At 43.8% G+C, this 15663-nt stretch overlaps 1 protein-coding gene across 4 annotated transcripts; it reads right to left on the bottom strand.

The window, feature by feature from the left end:
- Positions 1-2643: 2643 nt before the first annotated feature.
- Positions 2644-13904, bottom strand: LOC131511522 (zinc finger protein with KRAB and SCAN domains 7-like). 4 transcript variants are annotated; one of them, XM_058729185.1, is made up of 4 exons: positions 13766-13904; positions 7307-7398; positions 6889-7015; positions 2644-4822 (listed from the first exon to the last, which is right to left on the bottom strand). In XM_058729185.1, exons 2-4 carry the CDS (start codon positions 7319-7321, stop codon positions 3381-3383), a joined length of 1584 nt encoding a protein of 527 aa, XP_058585168.1. In that variant the 5' UTR covers positions 7322-7398; positions 13766-13904; the 3' UTR covers positions 2644-3380. The 4 variants fall into 4 exon arrangements, with proteins under 4 accessions (XP_058585168.1, XP_058585164.1, XP_058585166.1 ...); XM_058729181.1 differs by lacking the exon at positions 13766-13904 and adding an exon at positions 8200-10058; XM_058729183.1 differs by lacking the exons at positions 7307-7398; positions 13766-13904 and adding an exon at positions 5108-5786 and having other exon boundaries at positions 6889-6988.
- Positions 13905-15663: the final 1759 nt, after the last annotated feature.

Here is a 15663-nt window from a genome sequence, read left to right as displayed (position 1 = left end):
TGTAGGCAGATAGATATGATTCAGTTATCATTACTAGATATTCTATCTTCCTAGATTTACCTCAATTTGCTAATTCTTTCCACCTTAAGGCACCAGCACTACCCAGACCCTCTTAACAAACTCCTCTCAAGAATTCCAACAGCCTGCAATGTTCTGGTGACCCTAGTCATACCCATTCCCCCAGACCTTCACAGAGGAGCTGAGGTGGGGAACCCTGGAACATGCCAAGCACCTTCCCTGGCTTTCATTAACAGAGATATACCCATTTTTATAAAATTCTAAAAAGGTAAACAAATCTACAGTAACAAAAAGCAGATCAGTAGTTACCTGGGGCTTTAGCCAGAATAGGAATGGGCTATAGGAGGTCTCTTTTGGGGACGATGCAAATGTTCTGTATTTCAATTGTGGAGATGGATTCCTGCATGGAGTTTCCTATCAAAACTCACTCAATGGTATACTTTAAATAGATGTAGTTTGTACACCTATTTTATGACTCAATAAATGTGATTTTTAGAATGCAAAAAAAAAAAAAAACCTGAAAAATAGAAAACTTACCAACCAACCTAATAAAAACTCTAAGTATTGTAATTATTACAGTGGGTACCATTATTATAGTGTCAAGTACCATTTTAAGTGTCTTACACTTATGAACTAATTTTATCCTCACAACCTTATGAGGAGCTCCCTTTTACAGATCAAAGAACTGAGATACAAAGAAGCTAAGTAACTTGCCCAGCGCCACACACCTAAGAAAATGGTGGAGCCAAGACTTGAACAAGGGTGCAAGGTACAAAGTCTGTGCTCTTAACCACTATACCGTATTACTTCTTCTAAAAACAATGGGAAAAAACTTCCTAAACACAAGAATATTTAGCAGCAACCAACAAGAGTGAACACTGTATGCAATTTCAAAATGCCAAAACATTTCCCCTGAAAGTTACAAACAAGACATGGAATGTCCGTTGACCACTATTCAAAAATTTGGGGGGGGGGGGGCACCTGGGTGGCTCAGTAGGTTAAGCATCCAACTTCATCTCAGGTCATGATCTTGCAATTCAGGAGTTCAGGCCTCACGTCAGGCTCTGTACTCACAGCTTGGAGCCTGGAGCCTGCTTCAGATTCTGTGTCTTCCTCTCGCTCTGCCTCTCCCCTGCTCACACTTTGTTTCTCTTTCTCTCTCAAAAATAAATAAACATGAAAAAACTTTTTTTTTTTTTATTTTTAAAATTTTTGCTAACACACAACTTAAGTGACATACAGATTGGAAATTAAGAGAACACTAACCATTATTTATTGTATAATTACAAAAGCTAGGAAATGAAACAAAAAAACTATTAAAACTAAAAATAATTTAGCAAAGCAATTGGATCCAAATAACATTTTAAAAACTCAGTAATTTTTTTTAATACTAGCAATACCAAAAGAAATTGAGGTATGGCTTTCATATATAGCCCATCTTCCTCCATGCAAGAGCCTGAGTACTTTTCCAGGAGGTAAGGACATTCATTCCTACTGAACACCTATACCAGATTGGTAGTGGGGAGTAATATGAATAGTGCTGGATTTCCCCCTCCAGAGAGACTCAGGATGATAACAAGATGAGCACACAACAAACAGTTACAGCATCCAATAGGCAGGGTTTTTTACTGAAGACATGACCAGTGATGTGCAAATCACAGAGGAAGGATGGGCCCATGTGCTATTACAGAGTCAGGTTCCTTCCCAGCATCTGGGCACTCCTAAGATAAAACACTTTTAAGAAAGTCCTATCTGCAGATTTTATAAAGGAAAATGGAAATAAACACCACAAAGACATCTTAAAACAAAAATCTAATTTAAAAGTTACAGATGGGAAATTTCTAATTGTGTCTTTGGTTCAGCAGTTTTTATAGACCTCTCCAATAAATATTCTTTTGACTTTTTTCTGAGATGCCTCCCCCCAAATGACATGTATTTTGTATTTTCTTGAGACTCAATTCTCTTTCCTTTCTTCTCCATTGTCTGACAGAAATCACAGCTCACAAAAATCTCTCCCCTCCAGGCTACCTATCTAATATTGCCCTTCAAACCTCCTCCTCCTATACCACATTATTAATCCTACTGCCCTAAGAGGAAAGGGTTGGACACCAGAGGCAACAGCTCCCCAGCACTGGGGCCTTCCTGCGAGACTGGGAGAAGATGTTCAAGCTAATGTCTCATATATGACCGTAAGACTCTAAAAAGTCTTACTGTTTCTTATCCTTATAGGGAATCAGAGATGACCCAGAAGATAATTACAATAGCTAAGTGTACTCCTCTCACCTTGAAATTAGATGGCAGTTGCAGGTAGAGAGAACTACCTGATAGGGATATCAGAGTCACCGTGAATTCCAATCACAGAAAACAGGGAAAAGTATGTTATCAGGGGAAATGAGTGCTGACTCCATCACCTGGACAACACGTATACACAAGGACAAACAGAGGGATGCTCTAGCACAAATCAATAGCTCCTTGAGGCTGAGGGAATAGCAGGAAGACTTCCAGAGGTATACTCAGAAAATATGAATGAGGCTTTTGTATGTGGTATCCTATGATATTCATCTTTAAGTCTTTGGTCCAGTGGTGGAAGGGGAGTTCATGCTCAGTTAAAAAGGGCTGGAGAGATGAATTTTTAAAACTTATTTATTAAACAACTAGTATATGAGAATTGTCTATGTGCTAAAAGACAAAGATCTCATACCCGACCCCAAACAGCCTACATTAAATTGGTATGAAACTATACACATATGCATTGAGAATAGTTGTCAAGACAATTTAATAACAATTGCAAATTACAGCACAAAGTAAGTTGAAGCATGAGGTCAAATCAACAGAAGTTTAGGAGGAAGGAAAAGCATTTCAAGAAGAAAGTCTTTCTGAGATGAGCTGGATCTTAAAGGGTCTGAGAGGCCAACATTAACAAATAAAAAGAGCTTTTCTAGGTAGGGAATGCAAGTGATGAGGATCTAGATCACAATAGAACTTTTGAAAAGGCCATGCCCAAGATAGGTAAGTATCAGAGCACTGGAGAGTAACTTTATGTAAATGTGAAATGAATTAGCTGCAATAGAAAAGAAGTATGTAATCACTGTCTTTGACAAGCACACAATCTGACTATGGGATTCAAAAACCAGAGCTATATTTTTGGAGAGAGAGAAGGAAGGAAACCTACAACTACCTGAAATCTGTCGTTCTTACTTCCCTGATAGTGGGGAATGATGGCACTGTGACTCTCCCAACTTTATGACCCAGCAGAATGTAGGGAATGGCTGTTCATCAGTGATACCAAGAGATCAGGGTGAGCATCTTTCTTACAAAAACAATGAATTTAACTCGTTTCTGGCTTTGTTTTGGAGAATGTCTTAACTAACTGAGCGAGCCAGAACTGAGTGCTTCTCTCCAGTGTGAGTTCGCTGGTGGTGATTGAAAGTGGAACGCTGACTAAAGGCTTTCCCACACTCAATACACTCGTAGGGCTTCTCTCCAGTGTGAACTCTCTGATGCACAGTGAGCTGTGAGCTGTCACTAAAAGCTTTCCCACAATCATTGCATTTATAGGGTTTCTCCCCAGTATGGGTTCTTTGATGAACCATAAGGCTAGAATTATGACTAAAGACCTTTCCACACTCATTACATTCATAAGGCTTCTCACCAGTGTGAATTCTCTGGTGTATAATGAGGTATGAGTTCTGATTGAAGGATTTTCCACACTCGTTGCATTTATAGGGCTTTTCACCTGTGTGGAGTCTCTGATGTCGAATAAGACATTTACTGAGACTGAATGCCTTACCACATTCATTACATTCAAAAGGTTTTTCTCCAGTATGAATTCGCTCATGGTCAACAAGTTGAGAGATCTGACTAAAGGCTTTCCCACATTCACTGCATTTGTACGGTTTTTCCCCACTGTGGAGACTCTGATGTCGAATAAGACATTTACTCCGACTGAAGGCCTTGCCACATTCATTACACTCATAAGGCTTTTCGCCAGTATGGATTCTCTGATGATCAGTAAGATTTCTATTAGAACAGAAAGCTTTCCCACATTCACTACACTTGTGAGGTTTCTTACCAGTGTGAAGTACCTGATGTCGAACAAGATTTTTACTCCGACTAAAGGCAGCCCCACACTCAGTGCATTCATAAGGTTTCTCTCCAGTATGGGTTCTTTGATGGTCAAAGAGCTTGGAACTCTCGTTGAAAGCTTTTCCACAATCATTGCATTTATATGGCTTCTCACCATTATGGAGTCTCTGGTGTTGAATAAGATGGGAGCTGTGTCGGTAAGTCTTTCCACACTCACTGCACTCATAGGGTTTTTCCCCTGTATGGGTTCTGAGATGAACTATGAGCTGAGAGGTCTGCCTGAAAGTCTTCCCACACTCATTACACTCATAGGGTTTCTCTCCAGTATGGATTCTCTGGTGCCCAATGAGATGTGAACTCCAATTAAAAGCTTTACCACATTCATCACACTGGTAAAATTTCTGTCCCTTGAGAACTCTCTGATGTTCTGTAGCACTACAGGACAGATTTGGATCCTTATATTCATCACATCCATCTTTTGTGGATTCACCTTTATCCTTGTGTGTTAGTTTGAAGAAGTCACTTTCCAGTCTGCTCCCTTCCTCATCTGAGGGTTGCCCTTCCAGCTTCTCTAAAGCACCTTCACAGGCAGTTCCTGCCTCTGGTTCCCCAGAAACCACCCCACAGAGGCCTCCTGATGTCCCATCAGATGACCCCAGTCCTTTAGAAACTTCCTGCTTTGCAGGCAAATCTGGACACTCCATCCTAGCCTCATTTGCTGCCAAAAGAGAGAAGAAAACAACTTTTATTCATTTTGCATCCTATTAAGGAAACAGAATCATCAGGATCTACGTATCTGAAAAAACCTTCACATTAGGGGACACATTAAGAGGCGACACAGTAAGAACAGGACAAAAGTGCGAACTAGCTCAAGTTTTTCTTCATGGACAGAAAGATGAAGAGGGAAAGGACGATGGGGTGGGGGAGAGTGGACAGAGCTCTGTCCTGATAGCTCTTAATTGCTCCAATTAATTACCCAATTCAAAAGAGCAATCAGGGGCACCTGAGTGGCTCAGTCGATTAGGCATCTGACTCTTGATATCGGTTCAGGTCGTGATCTTGCAGTCGTGGGATCGAGCCATGTGTTGGGCTCCACGCCGAGCAGAGACTGCTTGGGATGCTCTCTCCCTCTCTCTCTGCCCCTCCCCAACTTGCGTTCTCTCTCCCTCTCAAAATAAATAAATAAACTTAAAAGGAAAAAAAAAAAAGAGCAACTGGAGGGCAAGAGAACAGACTGTACAGACGGGTGATCTTACAGAAGTCACTTAGTGAAATGATGAACTCTAACATCCTTTCCAACCATGCCATTGTCTGCTTCCACGGTTCTCAGCAAAGATATTGAGGGGAGAAAGGAGTGGCAAATACCTCAAGTCAAATATGAGAAACAGTGTAGGCAAGCACAATTAGGAAACAAACGGACCAAAAAAAGTGATTCTCACGTGTGAGGACAATGACAAGATTCAGAGAAGCCATGGGTTCAGAAAAGCATGCAGGGGACAGCAGAGCTCTAAAAGTGGGGGTCCTCTAGTCCCTGGCGCACTGAACTGGTAGAAGGCAGTACTGCATTCCTACGAAAATTAAGAAAGGGATCGATAATTTGAAATATGACTCAAAATATGTCTTTGGTATCTTGGTCATCTGGAATCATAGGAAACTGAACAGTTCAATCTTTCCTTTGGAATCTAGAAAAGATGGGAAGAAGCAGGCAATCAGTCATGGCTAACCACAAAAACGTTGGTTCCTTTTAATCACATCTTAAGCAGGGCCACAACCCATCATGGCATTTTAGCACATGGAAAGTTATAGATATCGGGCTCCTTGGCTCCTAAGCCCACCCACCCTCTTCAGATTTGGCTACTGTCCTAGACTTGCCATCCAGAGAACCTGCCCCCAAAACATCCCCCTCCAGGAAGCTGTCCCGCCTCTGTCGTTCCTGAAGGGGAAGCTGAGGCAGCCATGCTTTGTGCCTCATGACAACTGGTCTCATTACATCTCAGACCACGACTGACCAGGGCACCAGGCCCAAGGGTAGCTTCTCCGTACCTTACACATCAGCCTCTGCTGTGGCCAGGAGCAAAGTTTGCCCAAGTAGAGATGATACTTAATGGCTGAACCACCCTTGGAGTCCCTCTCTAAGTAAATCTGCAACTGGAAATGGGGCAAAATAAAGAAAATAAAAACAAGTAGGAGCTCTAAGCTGAAATGAGGCAAGGAGAGAAGCCAAGCCATTAGGAGCCACGGCATGCAAAAATTATGAGGGAACAGAAAGTCTAATCAAGAAGATGCCACGAGAGGACAAAAGGTTCGCAGTGAAGAAAACAGGTAGCCGTGGAAGGAGAAAACAGGTAAGCAGGGAGCAACTACTACCTTCCCTGGCATAAAAATTATTTGCTGTTGTTGCTGAGGACCCTGTGCTGCTCTGGGTCAGGGCCCAGTTTCCATGGGCCCCATTTCCCAAAGGATGGTCTAGCTGGCAGGTTTGATCAGGGTTTCCATTCCTTCAGCCTTACTGAAGTAACACAACTCAGGACTTACAATAACATGAGTGGTTCCCTATCCTTACAACTACAAATTCTAACCAAACCACCTAGCTCAATTAAAAATGAAATAAAGACACTGCTTATAATTCGAAAGCTGAGTGATGGGTGCGTGACAGTTCATTACACTGTTCTCTGTACTTTGTCTTACGTTTGCAGCTTTCTGCAATAAAAACTCGAAAAAGAAGCACATAGCAAAGAAAACGTATAGAATGCAGACTACGTTACTGGGGAACAGAATCATTACCCAATGAGGCCACTCTGCGATAATTTTCCGGCATGAGGCTCCGGTACACGGCTCTCTGACTGAGTGCCGGACCTTTCCACTTCCTCTCGGTATAGTCCACAGACAGGAACTCGTACGCTGCAGAACCCTGGAATGACAAGCTTCTATTGCTCAGGGATATTCCCGGCAATACATCAGGGCAGAGACATCAGGGTACCCAGAGCCCAGGGTGGGGCCCTGGTGGGCAAAGGGGTGCTGGAGGGAGAGAAGCTGGGATGAAACAGAGTTCATGAACTCAGCAGGCAGGACCCAGTTCCAGAGGGTGCGATCAGGCTGGGAAACCACAGGAGCACTTTCAGAATGGGCCAGGGCCCGGAGATGAGTGCTAGCTGTTCCTGCACCACACACGGGAACTCAGGGAAGACAGACTCAAGCTCACCTGGGGCCTGACCATCCGAAGCACAGTTGCTGCTGCCTGGTCTCCTGACTTCCCAGCTTGGGAAACGGCAGGCACCTGGGAAGCACACTGACCTGACGGAGGAAAGAAAGCTGTGAGGACAGCCCTGCCTTGGCTCCAGTAAGGTCTGTGTCCCAGTGAGTGGATTCAAGAGAACCCAGGCGGCTCCACACACTGCCTCTCATCCCTCTTCCAGGCAGGCGTTTTTCTGAGGGTGCAGAGGGTCCTTGGTCAAACCGAGAACTGGCCATTCCTCCCAGCCCTCACTCGCTTCAACCTCTCTGAAGGAAGCTATACTTCTGCCCGCTTTCTCTCCCCATGGCTTCCCTAGCATCAGCCCAGCCTGCTTTTCTTCTCACATCTCTGGCCCCTCGTTCTGGTTTCACTTCCTTCTCTTGCCTTCTCATTATGGACACTGGAGGCTCTCAGACCTCAGAGCATCTCTTTTTGCTCTGTCAGAGATCTCACCGACTATCAATGCTCTAATGCTGCTCTCGCAGTTCCTAGCTCTTTCCTAGACTCCTATCAGAAGCTTCCAGTTACCTACAGGACGTTTCCTTTGGGTGTCCCTCATCACCTCAAATTCAAAATCAAAAATGGATGTTCTGACCATCTTCCTTTCTACTTCCCAAGTTTGTCCATGATTCTAGACATTTCTTATTCTCTCTCTCTTTTCCATAAACTCACATCTAATTAATATCCCCCTATTAATCTGCAGTGTCAATATGGTCTCTGATTGAGCCTCTTTTAGAAACTGAAAACTTGATAATAAAATTCATATGGAATACCAAGGAATTCTAGCATATCCCCCCCCCCCCAAAAAAAATTGGGAACAAATTAGTTGAGGGACTCATAATTCCAATGTCAAGACTTACATTACGAAGAAGCAGTCATCAGAATGCTGAAATGCTAGCATAGGGATAGACACATAGATGATTATCATAAGAGTCCAGAAATTAACCAATACATCGAATATTACTTATTTTTCAGAAAGGTCACTAGAGCACTGAAAGGGGAAAGAACAGACTTTTCAACACATGATGCTGGAAAACTAGTAGTTCATACAAAAAACAGTAAAATTGGACTCCTACTATGGAACATGTATGTAAATTATATGGAAAGCAGGCCTCGGTACCTCTTGTAAAGGGTCCCATAACTGAGTACACCAAGTCACAAATGATGTTCACCGTCCCCTGAAACCATCCTCCATCTCCTGCGACCATTAAATACATTTAAAGAAATCACTCCCTTCACTCCGAAGCCATCCCCTACTTGGTTATAAACCAATACCTATTCGCTATCTCCCAGACTCAGCCAATGCTGTCAGGACAGAGAAAAAAAGAGTGACTAACCACAGACGGAAAGAGCTCATGCCAGAAAGCAGGCTGCCATCCAGCTAGCACACAAAAAAACTACACTCCTGTTCTCAGGGCATGAAGAGTCAGTCCAGTCAAGAACTACATTAGGGATCATGCATGCTGAGGAGTCAGCTGAAGTTCTGGCAGAGAAGTGAAGCTTTGATGTGGAAAAACAGTGGAGAAAAAGAAGAAGTACTGGAGAAAACAAAAGCAAAGGAAAAGGAGGGAAATGATAAAGTAAGTGGCTGAAGGCCTACAGACAGAGCTGAAGACCAGCAACAACAAAAGAAGGCTGAGCCGAGCAAGAGGGACAGGCTCCAGCCGTGCTGAGCCCCAGCAGCAGAAACAACTGCTCAGAAGGCAGCTGAAAGTCAGAGGAAGAGGGACAGAGACTTTCCCCAACAAACCTGCAGAATAGACTGGAGAAGAGCAAGAAACCCAAGTAGGAAAGGACTAGAAAGCTGCTCACAGTGACCAGAAATCTGGCAGTGAGGCTAAAGAGAATGAACTTGAGCCCAGAGACAAATGTTCTGAAGGAAGGCACCCAGCAGGAAATAGAAATGGCAAGACCTATCTCAGGAAATGGAGATCCACAGCACAATTAGCACCAAAAATAAGCCTCCAAGCAGGCCTGTTCTAAAGCAGCTGCTACAGAAATGTCCAAAGAGGCCAGCGAAGTATCTGGACACAGGTGATCAGAAGACTAACTGACAGGAAAATGAGGGCGAAAGCCTAGGAACCTGGCGAGGGGTTCCAGGCCTTCAACTGGGGAGAAAGTGTTGGCCCAGCCTCTGCAACCATGAACACGGAGAAAGCTAAAGACCTGGAAAGACCCAGGGCACAGTAAAGACATGGGGGCCAGTGAGCTGAAGCTGCCCAGTTAAATTCAGGTTTCCTAATGCCTCAGGGTTTCTCCATGTCCCAACCAGCTTTTGAGAACAGAAATAAAACTTCACCCATCCCAGGCCTAGGAGGCAACCTGAGTTGATCGGGCCTCTTCTCCCAGAGCTTCATACCTTAGGCCCAGTCTCAATCCTGCAATGAAAATGGCTTTGTAAAAACAGGGGAAATCCCAAACAATTATCTGGGCATTTTTCAGGGACAGTTTCCTTTTTTGTCATTTTGCTTCTTCAGCTCATACATGACGTATTTCGTTTTCTTTTAAAATCCTCATTTATGGGGCACGTGGGTGGCTCAGTCGGTTGGTTAAGTGCCGGACTTCGGCTCGGGTCATGATCTCACAGTTGGTGCGTTTCAGCCCCGCGTCGGGCTCTGTGCTGACAGCTCAGAGCCTGGAGCCTGCTTCAGATTCTTTGTCTCCCTCTCTCTCCCTCTGCCCCTTCTCAGTTCACACTCTGTCTCTCTCTCTCAAAAATAAATAAATGTTAAAAAAAATTTTTTTTAGGGGCGCCTGGGTGGCGCAGTCGGTTAAGCGTCCGACTTCAGCCAGGTCACGATCTCGCGGTCCGTGAGTTCGAGCCCCGCATCAGGCTCTGGGCCGATGGCTTGGAGCCTGGAGCCTGTTTCCGATTCTGTGTCTCCCTCTCTCTCTGTCCCTCCCCCGTTCATGCTCTGTCTCTCTCTGTCCCAAAAATAAATAAATAAACGTTGAAAAAAAAAAATTTAAAAAAAAAAAAAAATTTTTTTTAATCCTCATTTAGCAGTCTCTTATTCCCGTGTTTTTCCTACCAGTGTGAGGGCACATATGCTTTATTTTATACGCTGATAAGGAAACAAGAAAGACTGCTTCCAGTACATAACTAGAGTGTTACAGTATACTTGAACCCGTACATCAGTTAAGAAGTGAGCTCAAACCTAGCGCCCAAAACTTGGTTTCTCAGTATCATTCTCCAATAAACCGTGAACATGGAGAAAGGAACTAGGGATCTTGGGAGAAGTGGTGGTCTCGGGGGCTGGGGAAGGGAAGATACAACAAACACAATTAATGTATGGGGCCAGAAAGTCAGGGAAAGACACCAAAAAGGATGTGGACACTTTAAGGGGAAGCAGGAGCCACTGCAAAGAGCCCCCAAGGGCCAAAGCAACGAAATAATATTTAAGCAACGAAATAAGTACCATTAGCACCGCATCATAGCCCAAAGGATATGTATCCAACATCACACAGATACAAATAATTGAAGAAATAAAACAAAGGGAAAGAAGGCACAACTCTTCCTCAGGAAATATTCCAATTATTATCTGGAGAAGGAATAACAGAAATCAAAGTCACCACTAGACCATTACAGTGATAAGATCCACCAAGAAGGCTAATTAGTGGGTGAACAGTAAAGAAAAGCAGGATATTGCCATGCAAGGTCTCAAAGTATCTTCCCCCAAATAATCACTAGTTACAAAGGGAAAGTAATCACTCTTTACAATGGTGACACATGGAAGACACCACTAGGTCAAAATCAGTATCGACAGTAATAACACATAGCAACATCATCCTCAATTGAAGCAGGAAAAAACATCTGACAAAACCAAAGTGAGACTCATTCTAAAAATACCCATACAACATACTTGAAAAGTGTCAACGTCATGAAAAACAAGGAAAGATGGAGAGACTGTCACATATTGAAGGAAAACAAGAAGACAGGGCAACTACATGGAATGGTGGAATGAGGGATTCTAGATCGGATCCTGGAACAGAAAAAGGTCATTAGTGAGAAACTGCTGGACTCTGTAATTAAAGTCAGCAGTTTAATGAATAGCATTGTACACTGTAAATTTCTGAAGTTTGAGGACTTGTACTATGGTTATGCAAGATATTAACTCTAGGCAAACTGACCAAAGAATATAAGGGAACTCGGTACGGTTTCTGCAACCCTCTCTAAGTCCACAACTATTCAAAAGAAAAAGGGTTTGGTTTGTTTTTTTTTTTTAAATATATACTTATTTTTGAGAGGGGGGCAGAGAGAGAGAGAGGGAGACACAGAATCGGAAGCAGGCTCCAGGCTCTGAGATGTCAGCACAGAGCCTGACACGGGGCTCGAACTCACGGACCTTGTGATCGTGACCTGAGCCAAAGTTGGACGCTTAACCATTTAGGCCACCCAGGCGCCTCAAGAAAAAGGTCTCGGAATGGAAGAACTGTTATCACTTTTTTTCTGATGTATTTCTATCTTAGGTTTAAAAAAAAAAAACAAAAACGTGGCAATCAAAGATATTAAATATTGTTATTCTTATCTCCAATTTAGATTCATTCTTTTATTAACAGTATTTACTGGGTACCAGCTATGCCCCAGGCACTAAGGACTACATAACGAATAAGGATACCAAAAACAAAACACCACAAGAAACCAAAACAAATAAACAAAAAACACCACCGCCTTGCAGAGCTTACAGGAAGACAGAAAATGAAGAAAACACATGGCATGTTGGATAGGCATGTCTGGTCCGACACACTGTAATAAAACAAGGAAGGAGGGTAAGAGGTGTAAGATCAGGCAGAAGTTTAAGCTCAAAAATCCAATCTTGCAGAGCATCTCATGATTCACCTGGGGAGTTCTTTCAGAGCGTTTCTGATACAAAAATCCTGAAGACTGACAAATAAGGTAAGTTATGGTTACTATACGTTATGTATTTCTACTCCCAAGCAACTCTCCGACATCACCGAATGCCCTTGCACTGATACAGCCTGGACACGAGGAGCCTCAGAAAACTTCAAGTGGCAGACTTAGTATTTGTGATGCTGCTGTCAGTTTCCTTTCTAAGTATATACTGAGGGTTTACCTTCAAAACATTCCCATCATTTCGACCTACAGTAAGGACTACATTTTTAACCAAAATTTGTCTGCCTTTCTTCAGCATTAACACGACAGGTAAGAGCACCCCCATTCATCAGACCCTCAACACACACACACACACACACACATACACACACGTGTAAGCGGATGCAAGTTCTCCGAAATCCCTTCATCAAATTATGACTAAAACCACTCACTGACATTTCCTTGCAAATAATGTACTAATACTAATGCGTTTTCACTTCTGCACTACATACAGCTCGAAACAGGGTGGTGTTCTTTCCTGGCCACCACTTGTAACTTAGAAGGGGACCGACCATTCTCTGACTTCTTAGGCCCATGCAAGTCAGAGACAGTACGGTGGTTTTAAGAGCTGTACCTTATCTTTAAAAAACCCTTTTTGTTAAAAATAAAATCTTTAAAAATGTATATTGAAAAAATTAAAACTCCCTTTTATGTGCTACACTTTCATTTTGAAAAGAGGCAATCACCCTAATACACAGATTCTGCTATTTTCCTGCACAAGCGTCACTTTGTGAGCATTAGTAGTGTGTACTAACTACGGAAAATAAACTGCAACGAAAACGTTTCCTTTTAATTATCCTCACAGAAATATGTCTCGGTGCCGTCCTAACTAACGCTAGCACCAATTTTGACCGCTATGTGAACAAATGCATTCCGCCGGTTGACGGTATCATAATTTTCAAAACGCAAGGGTATGAATGTACTTAATGCCGCTCAATTTTGCCACACTTGAAAATGGTTAAAGTGGTCGATTTTTTTGTACCCTCTGGTAAGTATTATGTAAATTTTAGCACAGTACTTTTGCATCCCACTAATACTAAGTTTTTAAAGGCCACAGTACGATCCCATTTCGAAATGCACATGCACCCGTGTATGAATGTGCATAATTGTGAGCAAATTTTAAAATGTCAGGAAGCATCCAGACGAAACTATTTGCAGACTGCGGTTATTCTCACTTTTCTGGCTCCCGCCCGCGTCATCTAATTGTCCCTAATGAGTACGCTTTGTTTGCATAATTGGGAGAAAGGATAAAGCACAGAAGCCATTACTCCCAACTCTCTGCCCGGGGCTGCAAAGCGCTTCCAGCTACACTCCTCACCGCAGCGGGGACCGGATCCCCGCCCGGCCAGACCGCCCGCCCCGGGCGCCGCCTCCAGGCCGGGCCTCAGCCAGCACCCCCGACCCCTGAGTCTCACCCCGGGCGGGGCCGAGCGTCCCCGCCGCCCTCCCGAGCCGTGCACCCTCACTGCCGGTCGCCACCGTCCCCCCCCCCCGCCGCCTCCGCCGCCCCCGCGCCCCGCCCGGCGGCTCACCTCCCCAGGTCCCCGACAGCCAGTCCTCCAGCCACACCACCCGCCCAGAACCCGTCGCCCAGAGACCAGCTCTCGGTCGGCCCAGGTCGCGCACGCGCGCCGCCGCCCCGCGTCTCGGCGGCCGCTCTAGGAAGCTGGGAGGGCCAACGTCTCGCCTTCTCCCTGGCGCCAGCGCAGTGCTCAGCCGCCTGTGAGCCGGCTGACCAGTCCTCAGCAACCCTGTCTTCCCCTGTGAGCGCCTACCCTCCACTCTCTTTATCAGATATGCCATTGGCAAATGTCTTCTCCCATTTCTGCAGTCTGCCTTTTAGTTTTGCTGATTGTTTGCTTCATTGTGCAGAAGCTTTTTATCTTGATGAGGTCCCAATAGTTCATGTTTGCTTTTGTTTCCCTTGCCTCTGGAGATGTGTCAAGTAAGAAGTTTCTATGGTTGGGGTCAAAGAGGTTGCTGCTTGTGTGTTTGGTCTTTTCACTGCAGCCCTCTATCCTATTTCTTTAGTTCCATCTGCATTTATAGGAAGAATATGGGTGGCATGGCTCTGAGCTTGGAACCCAGAGACAGTTGGAAGGAGGTTGTGGACATGGTTGTAAGGAGGGTTATAAAGACTGAAGTGCAAGTTTCCAAAGAAAACTAAAGACCTTGTCTGAGAGAGGGCATTACCAGTGAAATAGGGATGATCCAAAATATGAAGGTTAAGCGTGTTCTCAAAGATCAACAACAGCAAGCAAAGATGAGGTCAAATCTTACACCAGAAAGTCAGAACTGACTGGTTCCTGGACTATAACCTGAAGAGACTTTGTGGCATTATAGCTTGAGAAGCAGACACAAAACAGTATAAAGTTTAATTTGTACATATGGTTATGAAGCTGGGCATCTGGTTCCTGGACCTGCTTTGAAAGCATAAGCAGAACTATAGTTATATCATTGCATTATTAATTTAGCTCCATGTTTCGTTTGGTTCTCCACCTAATTACCTCTTAACCTCCTGCACAGTCATTAACTTTGCCCTTTTCACTTCTACTCCTTGTTTACCTACTGATTTATTCTGACATACCTGACATACCAGGTCACATATGTCACCTCATTGTTCAGAAGAACACATACCTCCAGATTATTTCAAGGCATCCCCGCTCAAGGCTTCAAGGAACCCCTCACCCTCCTCTCATGTATTCACCCCCTTCCCCAAACATATGTAAGCTATCCCTAAGCTCAACAGGGTGAGGCAGCTTTGGGAATGATCCTCTGCCTTCTCATTGGGTTGCCCTTCTGATAATAGTTTTCTTTGCTTCAAAACTGCTGTCTCAAACATTGTCTTACTAGGTATTGATTGGGTGCACAGCAAAATTTGAGTTCAGTAACAGTTATAGCAATTATGGTTTTTACCATTTTTATCTTACCTTTTTCTTAAGAGTCCATATACCAATTGGTAAATAGATACCCTGACCCTCCCTCACCCAACTGCGGTCCTCCTGAATCATTTACATGATCCAACAACTAAAGGGTTAATGCCATCAAGGGTCCTTCAGACTTACTTTCGTCCACTCAGGCTGGTACAAATTGTTAATATTCTAAATATCACCCCTGTTGCGACCGGCGCAACAAACACCGAGATCAGGGTCCTGAAGGTAGGGGAATGTAAGAAAAAAAAAGAGAAGAGAAGCCAGTTTGGGAACAGGAGGGTCCCCTGGGCTGATGGCCCAAGTGACGGCTTTATTGTTGCTGTACACAATCTTTTATATCAAGACTCTTATGGATCAGGTCATTCTAAGAATAAACAGGTTTCACATGATCGCTGCCAGCCAAAACATTTAGTTCTGTGTACCTTGTGAACTTTCTAAATGGGTCACAACAAGACCTTGTTGATAGATTGCTAGCAAAACACAGTTCCCATATTTGT

This window comes from Neofelis nebulosa, chromosome 5 (genome assembly GCF_028018385.1).
Source record: "Neofelis nebulosa isolate mNeoNeb1 chromosome 5, mNeoNeb1.pri, whole genome shotgun sequence".
NCBI classification, from domain to species: Eukaryota; Metazoa; Chordata; class Mammalia; order Carnivora; family Felidae; genus Neofelis; species Neofelis nebulosa.
This window is presented reverse-complemented; position numbering and strand designations above follow the sequence as displayed.